The sequence below is a fragment of the Rhinoraja longicauda genome, chromosome 6 (genome assembly GCF_053455715.1).
Source record: "Rhinoraja longicauda isolate Sanriku21f chromosome 6, sRhiLon1.1, whole genome shotgun sequence".
Classification (NCBI taxonomy): domain Eukaryota; kingdom Metazoa; phylum Chordata; class Chondrichthyes; order Rajiformes; family Arhynchobatidae; genus Rhinoraja; species Rhinoraja longicauda.
The window spans coordinates 36,794,438-36,811,766 of NC_135958.1; the positions used below are offsets into that span (position 1 = coordinate 36,794,438).

Genomic DNA, 17,329 nt, shown 5'->3' on the forward strand with positions numbered 1-17,329 from the left:
GAAGCAATGAATATTAAGGCGGACTCACAAAAATTAATATCATATCTATATAACAGTATTTGTGATAAATAATAGCCAAATAAGACATTGCAGTTAGCAATCTACTGAAAAGTGGGAATCTCTTCAACAGTGGGAGATTCAGGCTTTATTCAGAAGGAGAAGTCTGGGAAGTAGCCAGAGGTGGTGGAGGCAGATATGATAGTGGTGTTTAAGAGGCTTTTAGATAGGCACATGGATATGTAAGAAATGGAGGTATTGGGTTCATGTCCAGGCAGATGAGATTAGTTTATCTCTGCATCATGTTTGGCACAAACATAATGGGTTGAGGGGCCTGTTCCTCAGCCGTGATCATATCATATCATATATATACAGCCGAAAACAGGCCTTTTCGGCCCTCCAAGTCCGTGCCGCCCAGCGATCCCCGTACATTAACACTATCCTACACCTACACCCACTAGGGACAATTTTTACATTTACCCAGCCAATTAACCTACATACCTGTACGTCTTTGGAGTGTGGGAGGAAACTGAAGATCTCGGAGAAAACCCACGCAGGTCACGGGGAGAACGTACAAACTCCTTACAGTGCAGCACCCGTAGTCAGGATCGAACCTGAGTCTCCGGCGCTGCATTCGCTGTAAAGCAGCAACTCTACCGCTGCGCTACCATGCCGCTACCGTGTCCTAACCATTTAACCAGATCTTGTTTGTTAACATTTATTCAGGTCATCTCATTTCACAATTGGTAACCATGGATAAGAGTTATCCAGTACAAACATTAATAGTTCTATGTTTTTCTATAGATTGTACATTCTACAATCTATAGAAAAACTGTTACGTTACGCGTGGACGACTTTCCATCAGAACTGAAGGTTGCAAAGTGCAAAGTGGAAGCTGGGGTGCTATTCCTCGAGATTATGTTGGGCCTCGTTGGAACAGTACAAGAGCAGTCCTTGTGATTCAATGGTGAATTAAGCAATTTCAGACATCCAACCTTTCCTGTTTGTGTCAGGACTAAGCAGTTCTGATGTAAGATCATCTGTAACATTAAGTCAATGTTTCCCTCTCCACAGATGCTGCCCTTGTCCATCCATGCAAAAGATGGTACTGAATGCATTATGCCACCCTATCACAAAATGTTCTTTTGCCCCTTCAACTTTGCAACTTAAAACATTGTTTTCTCACTTTTCTAGTTCTGGATTATTACCCGAAATATTAATTGTGTTTCTTTCTCTACTTTTACTGCCTGACTGTTTGAGTCTACTGAAAAATCAGTATGTGGCCTCTTTAGCCTTTGATTTTCTTACAAAGCAAACCCCACAGAAGGGTGTATTGGCGTAAAGCAGCATTCCAAAAGTATTGCGGCACATTTTCTCAAATAAGATTAATGACCACAAGATGGCTTGTTTTAGTTGAAATGTTTTTCATTGTTATTCCTTATCTTTACTGTAGTAATGACCTTTGCTGTTGAAATCTTTATCACAACACAGCCATCTACAGGAAATTAATGAACAGTTGCAGAAGGAAAACAAGAAATTAAAAGTTGAAATGGGTGAGAAGAGGATAACAAACGAGAGATTAAAGGTAAGCTTCATAAATCACTATAGGTACTTCAGGGGGACAGTGAAGTAGCAGCAGATTTGTGCAAGGGTCAGCTCAGCTCAGACAAAATTGCTTCCAAATGATGTCATCGGAATGCAAGTGCTGTGCAACATTTGTTAATTGTTTTATAAGTAATTGCCGAGTGTAAACTTTTTACTGCTTACCAAGGTTGTTGTATCACAGACAAGGTCTGAAACAGGACTCTCATCTGTCTGAGGATTGCAATTGATCACATAATTCCTGGAAAAATAACTGTTCCATTTGTCCTCAATTATTGAACCTTGCTAATTTATGTCTCTTATATAGGCATTGCGCAGTTACTCAACAGAAGACCCCAGGGTCATGCATCAGCTCCGGAGCCAAATTCAGGATGAAGAGTAAGTACTTACCTCTGAAGATTACCATGTTTCATTTGTTTTAAAGCTGAGCAATGCATTGAACTTGGCACGATTAACAAGAGTACTGACATTCAGCTGCAAATTGAAGTCCATTCTGTTTCATAGTACTTAATGTCATTTCTGAATCTTTATGTAAGTATCTTCCTAATGGCTTTGCAAGTTGATTTAATAAATGACCAGAGAAGCAAGTTACTAACTATAACACAAGTAGATTTGGCCTCAGCAGTCTTAAGTTAGATAAGATAAATTTTCTTGATCACTGTTACTCAGTCTCTACTATAAATATGTTTGATTATGAATGGACATCAGACAAGAGCTGTGTTGGCCTAGACGGCCAAAATAGTTCAACCTGTCGATAATCACCAATCAGACTCACGCAAAGCTTCAAACAGCATGGCACGATTGTAATTATGTATTGTCTTTCCACTAGCTGGTTAGCACACAACAAAAGCTTTTCACTCTACCTCAGTACACATGGCAATAAACTAAATTCAAAGATTACTAGCATGTGTAAAAGTGTGCCACGGTCAGATGACAAGATCTTCGAGAGAGAAAAAAATAATTAATACAGGAGGGAGGGAAAAAATAAATACATATATTTTGTAATGGATTGGCATAGCCAGGCTCAGTTCATGATCTGGAAACTAACTCCTCACATACCATTTCAGTGCAGAATTAGATGTTGGATAGATGTCATGTGAATAAATCTGATTTAATTGTTCAGAATTCAAATTCTGAACTCCTCAAAGAGGCTAAAAGCTATTACTGACCCATATCCAACGGAGTATTTAAAAAGTTTTTATACTCAGAAAACATTCATGTGATATGCTGTTGAACAAATACAGACTTGGAGACGGCAGGTATTTTATTAAATCATTGAATGACTATATCAATATGTATTGGAACCGGAAGTGGCTGCGTCTCGCCGGCAGTCTATGTCTTTTTCTTTCTTTGTGTATTGTTAACGTTTAAATGTATGTAATGTAATGACCTATTTTTAGCTATGTATACGTGGGGGGTGGTGGGGGAAACCTTTTGTTTTAAATCTCCTCCTCAACGGAGATGCGACCTTTTTCCATGTCGTATCTCCGGGAGTTGGCGGCTTCCAGCTGGGATCGACCTTGAAGGTTCCGATCGCAGGGCCTGGACTTTCCATTTCGGAGGCTTCGGCCGCAGGCCCTGGCCGGCGACCGGCTTTCGGGAGCTCCAGCCGTAGCAGCTTCGACCGCCCCGAAGCGCGAGGCTCGATCGACCCGTTTGCAGGACCTTCCATCGCCCGGCGGGGGCTTTGGGAGTCGGGAGCCTCGATCGCCTCGAGGCAGCAGAGAGGAACGGAGGAGGAGATAAGACTTTTCTTGCCTTCCATCACAGTGAGGGTGCGCCTGGAGGAATCACTGTGATGGTTGTCTGTGTTAAACTTGTGTGGTTGTGTGTCTTGTGCTCTTTATTGTTTGTGACTGCGTGGTAACGACAATTTCGTTCAAATTTATTTTTGAATGACAATAAAAGCAATTTGAATTTGAATTAAGTCAAGTTAATAAAATTCTAGCAATGCATCGGCTATAACCACAAAAACAGGTTGATATCAGAGACATCTTAAACTTTTGTGAACAGATGCTACTTTTTCTGCCCCAACGCCAAAAAAAACAGTCAACCCTATAAGCAAACATAAAATAAAACAGTGCAGGAAGGAACTACAGATGCTGGTTTAAATCGAAGATAGACACTAAATGCCGGAGTAACTCAGCGGGACAGACAGAGATGCTGCCTGTCCTGCTGAGTTACTCCAGCATTTTGTGTCTATAAAACAGGTTGAATGAACCAACTGATATCCCTCCGTTTCATTCAAAACTCACCTTTGCTGTGTTGCGAGAGCTTAGTTTTCGGCTTTTCCTCAACTAAACTCAGGATGTGTTAATATAAAATAGCACACATCCTTTGATTATTTTATTTTGGTAGTCTATTGTTATCAACAGTTTGTAGTGCACAGTAGTTGCTTTAAGCTTAAACTCCAGTGCTTGCAGTGCCTTTAAAATTTGTGCATTCCAAGATCTAAACTTTCACTGAAGAGAGTCCTGTGCTTGCTTGCCAAGAATAAACTAAAATCGCCAAAATAAAAATATACAATATTTTATATTGTAATCTTATATTAAATAAATTAAATTTTATATTAAATAAAAATATAATATACAAGAAGGCAGTGCAATGTTTTTGCACTTACTTATTATTTTACTGCATTTTATCATTTTGTTCTCATGATGTGTTTGGTCTAACATTTAATTTCATTGATTACATGACTTTCATTTTCAAAGTGAATAAATATGCAAATTTCTTACAATTCATTACAACTTCAACTTTCCTTTTCTAATTTAACTATATTTCACCATTAATCCACTACCAGATGATCTGACACTAAAATGGTGATTTGAGAAGCATCATTTTTCAGTTGTGGACATTTGGTCTGCTTCAATGTGTGACCTGATCATTTTTAATGTTGTTGTTGTTTGTCAAGGTTGTACTGCTCAGTTATCCAATCTATGAGTGAAATAGTTAACAACAAGTAGAAGCAAGGAACTGCAGATGCTGGGTTACAAAAAAAAGACACAATGTGTTAGAGTAAAACAGCGGGTCATGCAGCATCTCTGGAAAACATGGATAGGCGATGTTTTGGTTCGGGACCATTCTTCAGACTAATTGTAGGAGGGAGAAGAAAACAGGAAGAGAGGAAGGACAGGACAAAGCCTGACCCTCCTAAATCCCACCTACATTCCTTCTAGCTTCACATTCGCAACTCTTCAACCCTATCTTTTCATCTCTGGCCTTTGTCCAACCATCTGCCTATCAAACCACCCCCCCCACCCCAACTGTATCCACAATAAACACAAAAATCTGGAGTAACTCAGCGGGTCAGGCAATATCTCTGGAGAAAAGGAATAGGTGACACTTTGGGTCGAGATCCTTCTTCAGTCTGAGAGTCAGGGGAAAGGGAAACAAGAGATATAGACGGTGATATAGAGAACAATGAATGAAAGATATCCATAAAGTAACGGTGATCAAGGAAAGGTCCATTGTTGGCTGTGGGCTAGGTGATAACGAGCTATACAGACAGTGAAACCCCAACAAGACAATAGTGAAACTAGTATGGCGACTAGGGTGGAGGAAGGAATGGGGAGCGAGGGGATGCAAGGGTTACTTGAAGTTAGAGAAATGAATATTCATACCGCTGGGGTGTAAGATGCCCAAGCAAAATATGAGGTGCTGTTCCTCCAATTTGCGTTTGGCCTCACAATGGAGGAGGCCCAGGACAGAAAGGCCAGAGTGAGGCCAAATGCAAATTGGAGGAACAATTTGAAGATAGGTCCTGATCCAAAATATCACTAATCCAAGTTCTCCTGAGATACTGCCTAACCTCCTGAGTTACTCCAGCACTCGGAGTCTTCCATTTTATTCTTTACAGATGTCAGAAAGGCTCTGGGTAATAAAGATATCAATTATCTGCTGCAAGATATCCATCTTCTGCCCTTCTTCTGTGACTGCAGCATTCAAGTGGCTGATGATCCCTGTGGGTGATCCCTGTGATATTGATAGTGACGGTGTTTTCTTGTTGGAGATGATTAACATGTGGCTAGGGTTGCCAACTGTCCCGTATTAGCCAGGACATCCCGTATTTTGGGCTAAATTGGTTTGTCCCGTATGGGACCGCCCTTGTCCTGTATTAGGCCCAGGTGGTGCAGTTGGCTCAGACGCTGTAGGCCCGGACACTGTAGGTCCAGAGGCCCAGGCGCGGCCTAACGGAGGTTGCATAGCAACTCGCCTCCCGGCCCGGGCGGCTGCCATTGGTGGTGCGGGAGCACATGGCCCCTGGCTGGGTGAGGTCACGTGGGGCGGTGACGTCACCTTGTCCCTTATTTGGGAGTGAGATAGTTGGCAACCCTACATGTGGCACTGGTATTGTGTGAATGTCATTTGTCACTTTAACAGCCCATACTTAATGTTGGTTTGATCTTGCTTTACTCCGGCATGGATTACTTCATTAACATTAAAAAAAATTACGATTTCTGCCAAAATGAGAAAGCCAACGAAGGAGTAGCTATAAATGATTGTGCATGGAATACTTGCCTGCGATACTCCTGAATCGATGTTCCAGGGGTGCAATTTGATATCCAACAACACAGTCACCTGTGGTCATCTATTTTTCTTGCTGTTTGTTGCGTTGGGAAATAGAGAAAGCACCTGGCCCGAGGGAACCGCTTACAAAGCCAGTTCAGCATTTGGGTCCAGGAGGAAACTAGAAAGAGAGTTATGGGACCAGGATATGGCAGCAGATATAGTTTCCTTCAACCTCCTCCCCTATTATTTGCTTCACTTAATATTTTCTGCAGTGCGCTATCCTTGACCGTCAACTGATTTCAGCCACACACTGTGATGAGCCACCAAACGCTGCACAGAAGAGATGAAGTTTGATGCACCCTCTATTGTTGTTTCTGCTGCTGTTGTCTCCTTCCAAGAGAATTAGCCGAGGCTGCAGAATCTGTGACAATTATATTTTCAGCAGCAAACGTACAACCCAGAAACAGGCCTTTATAGGCCATCTCATCCATGCTGTTCATGTCTCGCCACAGTAATTGAATTTGCTCTCAGTCGGCCTGTATGCCCATACTCCTTTGCAACCAAATGCCTGTCCAAATGCCTTTGAAACCATATAATGGTATCTACCTCCACTGTGTCCCATGACAGATTCCAATAATGGAAAGGAAATTAAAGCAAACCCACCCCCTCTGCCCACCTGTCTGTCTTTTTCGATAGGATGTATACCCCTGAATATTCAGCTCCCAGCCCTGGTCCTCTTGCAGCCATGTCTCTGTAATTGCCACAACATCATACTTCCCAATATCTAACTGAACCTTGAGCTCATCCACTTTATTTTTTATACTTCGCACATTCAAATACAACACTCTAACGTTGGTATTCACCTCCTTTCTCACACCAGTCACTATTGGCCCTGACATTACTCTCTTATCCCTTCTCGAACTTTCCTTCCTATTAATTCGGGAATCTTTTGCAATTTTTCCTGTATTCACTTCCCCTTTAACTCCATCTTTATATTCCCAATTTGTCAACCCCTCCCCCCCACTATTTAGTTTAAACCCACACGTGTAGCACATGTGTATCCTTCATGTAATGTGGTGACTAGAAATGTAGACAATATTCCTAAGTGCGGCTTAATGAATAATTTGTCCAGCTGCAACATGATGTGCCAACTCTTATTCCCAATGCTTTTACTGACGAGGGCAAGCAGACAACATTTTTTTTTTCACAACCCTATCCATATGCATCACCACTTTCAGGGAGCTATGAACACACAACCCAAGGTTTCTCTGTATATCCACTTTCTGAAGGTCCCTGCCATGTCCAGACAGAATTTAACATCCCAAAGTGCATTGCCTCGCACTTATCTGGACAACAAACACACCAAGGTTTCAAACACTCCAAGGTTTCAAGGTCAGTTTATTGTCACATATACCAATTAAGCTACAGTGAAATTTGAGTTACCATACAGCCATACTAAGTGAAAAGTAACAAGACACACAACCACATAAAAGTTAACATAAACATCCATCACAGTGGATTCCGCATTCCTCACTGTGATTGAAGGCAATAAAGTTCAATTTTCTTCCTCTTTGTTCTCCCGCGGTCGAGGCAGTCGAACCATCTGCAGTCAGGGTGATCGAAGTCCCCATAGTCGACGATTGAAGCCCCCGTTGGGGTGATCGAAACCCCCGCGTCGGAGCGGTTGAAACTCTCTCCGCGGCATGGAGCTCCCAAGTCGGCCTCTTCTTTCGAGAGACCGTGGGCTTCACGATGTTAATGTCCACAGGGCCTGCGGTTGGAGCTTCGATCCCCTGCAAAGGGATCGCAAGCTCCGTGATGTCAAAGTCCCGCAGACTCCAGGAAAGGTCGGCAACTCCACGATGTTAGGCTACAGTGGAGACGGAGATACGATGCGAGGAAGAAAAAAAATCGCATCTCCGTCGAGGTAAGAGATTGAAAAAAAGTTTCCCCCAACCCCCGCATAAAACAAACCAAGGAATACTAAAACATACTTTTAACACATACTAAAAATAACAAAAAAGAAGAAAGAACAGACTGACTGTTGGCAAGGCAGCCACTGCTGGTGGCGCTATCCAGCAGCGATCACTGTGGTACACCACTTTTTTACCGATTTTTAGTCAGAAAAACACCTACTCATCGCTATCCTCTGCCTCCAATCACCGAAACTTTAGATCCAGTTCACCAATTTTGGATCCTTAACATTCTGGATCAACTTACCATGAGAGACCTGAGCAAAAGCCTTACTAAAATCCACATGGACAATATCGACCACTTTGCCGTCATCCATCAGAGTTGTGAGACTGTGCTGACTTTTCTTAAACAGTTCCTGCCTTTCAAAGTGAACCCAAATCCTCTCCTATAAATAAACCTATGGAAGAAATATTAACATGAAAAAATAGTGGGAATGTCATGAAAGAATTAAATGGAGTTAGACAATAGCAATTTGATAGTTTTACTTGGGGTTTTTTTTTTAACAGTGTGAATATCTTTGACATGCACTTATAGGGAATATTTAAGATAAATTTTTCAGGATGCAAACTTTGTATATTAACTAAGTTTAAAGGATCGGGTGGAGCATTCATTCAACAGTGATCCTTTGGCTGGCTGTCTTTTACCCAGCCCTGAGAGTTGAAAGTATTGTGAAAGCATTTACCTGAAACCTAATGTAGCTGTTTAATAACTGGTAATTACACCACAGAAAATCAATTCAACTGCTTCTCACTTAAAGGAAATCTACAGTTTTCCATTATCAAGCTTAAAGGGGAAAGATTTAACGCATGACCGACATCCAAAAGGTCACTCTCCCTCTACAATGAAATACTTATCAAAGAAAAGAAGCCAATTAACCCTATCTCTACTTGTAGCAATACAATTATTTTCCATATACATTTAAAATCATTTAGCCAGTGAATAGAGAGAAAATGGTGTTTGGGAATTTAATTCCAAATGGAAAGCAAAAACATAATTTAGTCAAGAAAGATTATGGCTGAAAGCAAGATAGATTGTAATAAAGCATCAGTTCCATGTAAGGCAGCAGCTTAGTATATATTAAACATTTCATCACGCAAAGAAAAACTCCAAAGCACTTGCTATTTCTGGAACATTGAAAGGATCAAGCAATATTTTTTCAAATCTTGCACATACAGAGGAGTGTAGAGAGCCACAAAGAATCCAAAAGTGGTGGTTGATTTACGTACCATGATAAAAAAAACCTCATCTTTACCTTTAAGAAATTTTCATTTGCAAACATTCAGAATGCTTAATTAAATATTGCATTTTTTGAGCCTCCGTGGAGCAACCTCATCGAATTTCTTACATTTTAGCTAGTTCGTACCTGTGTACATAACAATAACTGCAATGGTAATTTATCCAATATTTTGTATCAGTAAGCAACGTAATGAAAGAAACCAGCTCTGATTGAAATGTGAAAGGTTTCTGCCGTCAGAGTTGCTCTGCAAAAAATCTTTCCTGATCAGCCCTGATATTTTTTGAGCCGAATGGCCTTCTCCTGCACCTATTTTCTATTGTCTATTGTCTATTGTCTATTGTCTATCAGCCCTGATATTCTAAAAAAAACCAATTATATTTATTGTTAGGTTTTCATTTTTATTATAATGGTTTATTAAAATGCTTTTTATTTTAATAGAACTTGCACACATTTTTAGTCACTCTAACAGTTTTCTTTTTCTTGAGGCCCAGAAGAACAATCCCATGAGTTCCATACTCCTCTATCTTATTTCCTGTATCCCTGCAACTTATTCCCTCTGATGTAGGCCCTTCAAAATCCCTTTGATTATTTTTGCTATTAACCAACTCTGGAAGGAAAGCTATAGTGGTCGGTTAACCCACGTCTTCAGGGTGTGAAATGAAACAAGTGCACCGAGAGAAAAAACACACAGTCGTGGAGAAAGCATGCAAACTCTACACGGACAGCGTGCGAGGTCAGGATTAAATCCTGGTCGCTGGACCAATGAGGCAGGAGCACCAGCCACCCCGCCATCATGCCACACAGTAAATTTCAACCAGTGTAATTCACTATTACACCTGAAAAGATTAAATCAAAGTGTGCAGGAAGGGACCGCAGATGATGGTTTACACCAAAGATGGATACAAAATGTTGGAGTAACTCAGCGGGTCAGGCAGCAGCTCTGGGGAAAAGGAATAGGTGACGTTTTTGGTCGAGACCCTTCTTCAGAGTGTAATGTGTTAACAATGTGTTCTTAATTACTGCTTTAGATCCACTTCTTATCAATTATTAATATATTTTAAAGAAAATAACCCATGTCGTAAGATGTCAACAATGCAAACTAAGAAACCTTGTCCATTTCTGGTCGCCCTTTGAAATGGGTCTGCTGATCACTGCACTCTCGATACTTTAAATGGCTTACATCCACCGTAAAGGGATATCCACAAGCTGCAAGCCATCCCCCTGATCATCACACCTTCTTGGACACTTTTGCTACTGGCGCACATTCCAGCCTTTCTGTTTTGCTCATCTCCCAACAGAAAATGAATAAAAGGAATAGGGGATGTTTCAGGGCGAGACCCTTCTTCAGTCTTTCAGAAGTTCCTTACAATTAGGAAGGAGGTGACTCATATGGGCTGGGCTAAGTATTCAGCATTGTAGGGCCACAATGCGTGTTTTGTATTTAAAATGCTAAAGAAAACTTACCATTTAGGCTTCTTCCAGCCATGACTCATCTTTGTGTTCTGGTGTTAAGTGCACACCATCTCTCCAGATTAGAGCAGGAGTCAACTCATGATGTCAACGGGTTAGAATTGTAGATTATGGAACAACTCCCTCACAAATTAAACTCCAGCACCCCAAACACAAGGCAACCAAGAGCAAAGTTAAACTCACCCCACATAATATATCATAGAAACATAGGTGGAAGAGTAGGCCATTCGGCCCTTCGAGCCAGCACCGCCATTCAATATGATCATGGCTGATCATCTAAAATCAGTCCTCTGTTCCTGCTTTTTCCCCATATCCCTTGATTCCTTTAGCCCGAAGAGCTAAATCTAACTCTCTCTTGAAAACATCCAGTGAATTGGCCTCCACTGCCTTCTGTGGCAGAGAATTCCACAGATTCACAACTCTGGGTGAAGACGTTTTTCCTCATCACAGTCCTAAATGACCTACCCCTTATTCTTAAACTGTAACCCCTGGTTCTGGATTCCCCCAACATCGGGAACATTTTCCTGCAATCCTTTAAGAATGTTAAATGTTTCTATAAGATCCCCTCTCATCCTTCTAAATTCCAGTGACTACAAGCCCAGTCGACCCATTATTTCATCATATGTCAGTCCCCCCCATCCCGGGAATTAACCTGGTGAACCTACGCTTCACTCCCTCAATAGCAATAATGTCCTTTCTCAAATGAGACCAAAATTGCACACAGTACTCCAGGTGTGGACTCACCAGGGTCCTGTACAACTCCTTGCTCCTAAACTCAATTCCTCTCGCAATGAAGGCCAACATGCCATTAGCTTTCTTCACTGCCTGCTGTACCTGCATGCTTACTTTCAGTGACTGATGTACAACCAGGTCTCGTTGCCCCTCCCCTTTTCCTAATCTGCCACCAAAGTGGATAACCTCTCATTTATCCACATTATACTACATCTGCCATGCATCTGCCCACTCATCCACTGTCAACCCTTTAAGTATATCTGGAATCAATGTCTCTCCAAATACATTATACGTACCCTGGTCTCAATAGAGCATAATAAACAAGCTCAAGTGCAATCATTGAAAATCAGTTTTGATTTTCCACTGTGCTTCATAATTAAAATGTGAATTATTGAAGAGTCAAGAATAAGTCTTAAAATAAATCTAATCATCAAGGCATCAATGCTCAGTGAACAGTGGTAACAATCAGACGGTTTCATAGGGCCATAACATGGTCTTGCCTGCCAACCAACCAAGGTTTTCAATTCAGATTGTGCAATGATTAATTCATAATTTAGCATTTAATAGGCTTTTGGGGAAAGCCTATATTTTGGGGAAGTCCAATCAACCAATGCAAACTACAAAGGTACAAGGAGGAGAATAGCCAAACTCGCTCCCCTGACGTCAGTCTGAAGGGTCTCGACCCAAAACATCACCCATTCCTTCTCTCCTGAGATACTGCCTGACCCGCTGAGTTATTCCAGCATTTTGTGCCTACAAAGATACAAGGTGGGCGCTGACCTTGATAAATTAGGAAAGTTCGTCAAAAGAGATAAAAGTTGACAAGCAACATTTAAAGATTTAGCACACCAAATATCTTATCCATTTAACAACAGAGAAGGAAGTCTTTCAACTGCTTGGGTCCATGCCAACTCAGAGGAGAGCATCCTTGAATTGAATTGACTTGAATACTTTGAATTGAATACTTACTTTATTGTCACATGTGACAAGTCACGGTGAAATTCATTGCTTGGATACCTAAGGTATGCAAATAATGGCCCATAAAGGGCACTTACAAAGTTACAAAGCACCCCACGCCAGGTCCTCCTTTGACCTTCCCCCTCCCTTGTGGTGGTCCTCTCACGCCGGGTCCTCCTTTGTTCCTTCCCTCGGCAGCGGCGTCCTCACTTCCACGTGTCCGTCCTCGTCTGTCGGTCGGCGCGATCATCGGCCGTCGGACTGACTTCTCCACTATCGCTGTCGGGTCCTCTCTGGTCGATTAGTCGAATGCCCCCTTTTTTTTTCCTTGTATCCCTGAAACCCATATGTCCTCTCTCACCCATAGACATCAACAACCCAGCTATCAACATTGTCCTCAGCTTTGATTCTTTTCTCCTTAAACCTACACCAAGAGATAATTTAGTGTCAACCAATTAACACAGCAAATGTCCCCATAATAATAATGCACATAAAAATTGACACCGTGACAAATAACACTGTATCTAGTATCAAATCAAAAGAAAATTCTTATATCATTGCCAAGGAGAACCAGAAACCTCAGTATTGGAGGAATTTTAGGAAAGGAAAACCAAGAAATTAATAATGAAACGAGAAAGTAGAAAACAGGAGCATTCAGTGATATACAAAAACAAACTATAAAAGTTAGTAAAGATATGTAAAAATAAAATTTAGCATCAGTGTAAAAATACAATGGAACAAAAAGCTAATAAATTATATAATCTGATAGATTTGGACATGGAGACAGTGAACTTCTGTCACAGTACAAATGGAAGAATTTAGTCAAATCTGGGAGTCACAATGCAGGGAAGTCGAAATATAACCCCATGATTCAAGAAAGAGAAGAGAAAAAGCACACAGCGAACTGGAGACCAGTTACAAGAAGGGTTTCAACCCGAAACATCACCCATTCCTTCTCTCCAGAGATGCTGCCCTATCCCGCTGAGTTACTCCAGCTTTTTGTGTCTTCCTTGATATCTGAGCTTCAAGTCAAGTCCACAAGTCAAGTTTACTTTCAATGCACGAATACAGTGAGGTGCAGGTATAATTAAAAAATCTTGCCTGCAGCAACATCACAGGCACATAAACTCAGGCACACAGAAAAACAATAATGTTATATAAATTCAACAAGACAGTGAAAAAGAAAAAGGATTGCAAAAAACAATGCAAGAAGTCACAATCAGAAAACGAGTTAATGGTACTGCAAGAAGTGGTACATAGTGATCAGTTACCAAAGTAGGATTAGAGTTGTAAAAAGCTTGAAAGCATTATTACATACATTATAATAGGACAGTTAGAGAATCATAATGATGACCCAAGCTCAATGGGGACCATTGGAAAGGAAATCATGTGTGATTCATCTGTTAAGAGTTATTTGTGGTTGTATACAGTAGGCAGACAAGGCAAACACATTATATGGGTTGATTTGGGTTTGAAGAAAGCTTTTAATTAAGTACCACACAGTTTATTAAACAAAGTTCAACACATGAGATCAGGGTAATATTGCTGTGAATTGTAGACAGAAAGTTACGGGGAACAGTAGGGATAGGTGCTGAGATGAGAGTTGTTCACACCCTGCATCATCATTTGGTCTTGGTGACCCGGTGTATTATAATGATTCATAGCTAGGTGGCAGTGTCATACATGAGTAGAATACAGAGAGGATTAAAAGGGATACAGACATGCTCAGCAAATGGATAAAGACCCATTTCTTTAGTTGATCTATATCCTGCTGTAGACTTTGACTGCCTTCCTCACTGTCCACAACTCCAGCACTCTTCGTGTCACCTGCAAACTTACTAACCAACCCACCTTAATGACAGCAGTGTCAGGGGGTATGGGAAGAAGGCAGGAACGGGGTACTGATTGTGAATGATCGGCCATGATCACATTGAACGGCGGTGCTGGCTCGATGGGCCGATTGGCCTAATCCTGCACCTTTTGTCTATTGTCTATTATCTACATTTATGTCCAAAGATAGACACAAAAACGTGGAATAACTCAGCAGGACAGGCAGCACCTCTGTCTGAAGAAGGGTGTTGACCCGAAACATCACCCATTCCTCTCTTCAGAGATGCCGCCTGACCCGCTGAGTTACTCCAGCTTTTTGTGTCTATCTTCTGTTTAAACCAGCATCTGCAGTTCCTTCCTGCACATTTATGTCCAAGTCATTTAAATATATCACAAACAATTTCTGAGAGCCACAGCTAGCATATACAGTAAGAACCTTGCTTCCCCCTAGGGTGGCAATGTCAAAGACTGGAGGCCATAGCTTTCCGGTGAAAGGGCAACGTTTAAACAGAAGGTGTTTAGTGCCACAATCGCACTGCCGGGGAAGGTGGTTGAGGCAGATGTGGTAATGGCTTTTGGATAAGCATATGGATATCTAGAGAATGGTAGGATATGGAACATTTGCAGGCAGATGAGATTACTTTATCTTGGCATCATGTTTGGCACAGACATTGTGACAATTCCTGTGCTGTACGTCTCCATGTTCCAGCTGTTTATTTGCCCATCGGCCCAGCTCATCTTCACGATCAACGATCAACGATCCCACCTACATAGTGTGAAAATATATGAAATAATACCCTCCAGAAAATTGCAAATTCAAAATGAGTCTGAAACCCTCCGTGGTTAGAACTAGGTGGTACGTGTACCCAATATACTTGCCCTGGGCAGAAACACTCTGTATTTGCACAAGCTAAATCAACCAGTGCTGAATGATAGCTGCACAATCAATGGTTATGTGAAGCCAACAAGGAACAACAGCTTGTATATTCTCACTGGAACACTACCAACGGACAGCTGGATAGTTGTCCATTAAGAGGAAAGTAAACGGAAGATGTCGGACTTACAAGGTCACGCTATTGTAGAAAGCACCTGACGCCACACAGGAAACTAGAAACCGACCATTAGAAATGGGAAGAGATCATTCAGCCCTCAAGCCTGCTCCATTATTTAATAGGATCATGGTTGATACATGGTCTGAAGAAGGGTCTCGACCCGAAACGTCACCCATTCCTTCTCTCCCGAGATGCTGCCCGACCTGCTGAGTTACTCCAGCACTTTGTGAATAAATACCTATGGTTGATACAACATTCCTTAAGTCCATTTTCCTGCCCTTTCTTCATAACCATCAATTCCTTTACAATTAGAAATCTATCTGGCTTAGCCTTAACTACACACTTGGACTCTGCCCCCACTGCTCTCTGTGCCACAGTGTTCCAAAGATTTGCAACCTTCCAAGCAATTCTTCCTTATCTCAAATGGGCATCCTCCTATTCCAAGACCCTTTCATACTGAGGGAAATCCCATGAGGGAAATCACCCTCTCAGCATTCACCCTATCTAGCCCCCTGAGAATCACATGTTTCAACAGAACTGCCTCTCATTCTTCTAAACTCCAATGAGTCCCAACATGTTTAACTTTCCTCACAGGACAATCCCCCCATTCCAGGGATCATCCTAATGAACCTACTCTGAACTACCTCCAATGAAATAATGCATAGGAAGGAACTGCAGATGCTGGTTTACACCAAAGATAGACACAAAATGCTGGACTAATTCAGCGGGTCATGCAGCATCTCTGGAGAAAAGGAATAGGTGACGTTTCAGGTCGAGACCCTTCTTCAGATTCACAACCCGAAATGTCACCTATTCTTTTTCTCCAGAGATCCGCTAAGTTACTTCAGTATTTTGTGTCTAATGAGATAATATTAATTTGTAGTACTTGAGAGTAGATTCTGGAGAGATGGGCTGAACATTTCAACCAGGTCCTCAATCGCCCCGCTAATATCAACAACGAGGCCATCACTATCCTACCTCAGATGGAGATCAACCAGGACCTTGACAACCTCCCGACAGAAGAAGAAGTCACAAAGGCCATCAAGCAACTTTCCTGTGGCAAAGCACCAGGATCAGATGCAATTCCTGCTGAAGTGTACAAAGCAGGAGGCGCTGTCATGATGCAGAAGCTGAGTGAACTCTTCCAGTCCATGTGGAATGAAGGGAAGGTCCCACAACAGCTGAAAGATGCCAGCATAGTCTGAAGAAGGGTCTCGACCCGAAATGTCACCCATTCCTTCTCTCCCGAGATGCTGCCTGACCTGCTGAGTTACTCCAACATTTTGTGAATAAATCGATTTGTACCAGCATCTGCAGTTATTTTCTTATACCAGCATAGTCCACATCTACAAGAGGAGAGGCAACCGCCAGTCTTGCGACAATCATCGAGGCATCTCCCTCCTGTCCATAGCTGGGAAGATCTTGGCTCGCATCCTGCTCAACCGTCTCATTCAACACCTTGAGCAGGGTCTCCTTCCAGAAAGCCAGTTCGGTTTCCGTGCTGGGCGTGGGACTGTCGACATGATATTTGCTGCACGCCAACTCCAGGAAAAATGCCAAGAGCAGCACAGCGACCTGTTCGTGACCTTCGTCGATCTGACAAAGGACTTCGACACTGTCAGCAGAGTTGGCTTGTAGAAGATAATGCAGAAGTTTGGCTGTCCCAGCAAGTTCATCACGATTGTCCGGCAGTTCCATGACGGCATGATGGTGAAAGTGCTAGATGATGGAGACGAGTCGGAAGCCTTTCCAGTGACAAACGGCGTGAAGCAAGGTTGTGTTCTTGCCCCTACACTCTTCAGCATGGTCTTCCCTGCCATGCTGACTGATGCCTTCCGTGACTGCCAGGATAGAATACACATCAGGTACAGGACTGACAGCAGGCTGTTCAACCTCAGGCGCCTGCAAGCTATTACAAAGGTGAAGGAGACCATCATCAGAGATTTCTTGTTTGCTGATGACTGCGCCC

General features: G+C 42.0%; 1 protein-coding gene across 1 annotated transcript in view; it reads left to right on the top strand.

The window, feature by feature from the left end:
- pmfbp1 (polyamine modulated factor 1 binding protein 1) overlaps positions 1-17,329 on the top strand; it is a 549,552-nt gene that overhangs the window by 508,640 nt on the left and 23,583 nt on the right. Inside the window, exons 40-41 of the mRNA XM_078400784.1 lie at positions 1,489-1,582; positions 1,907-1,977. Of these exons, the coding sequence (XP_078256910.1) occupies positions 1,489-1,582; positions 1,907-1,977 (165 nt within the window). The remainder of the gene's footprint in view (positions 1-1,488; positions 1,583-1,906; positions 1,978-17,329) is intronic.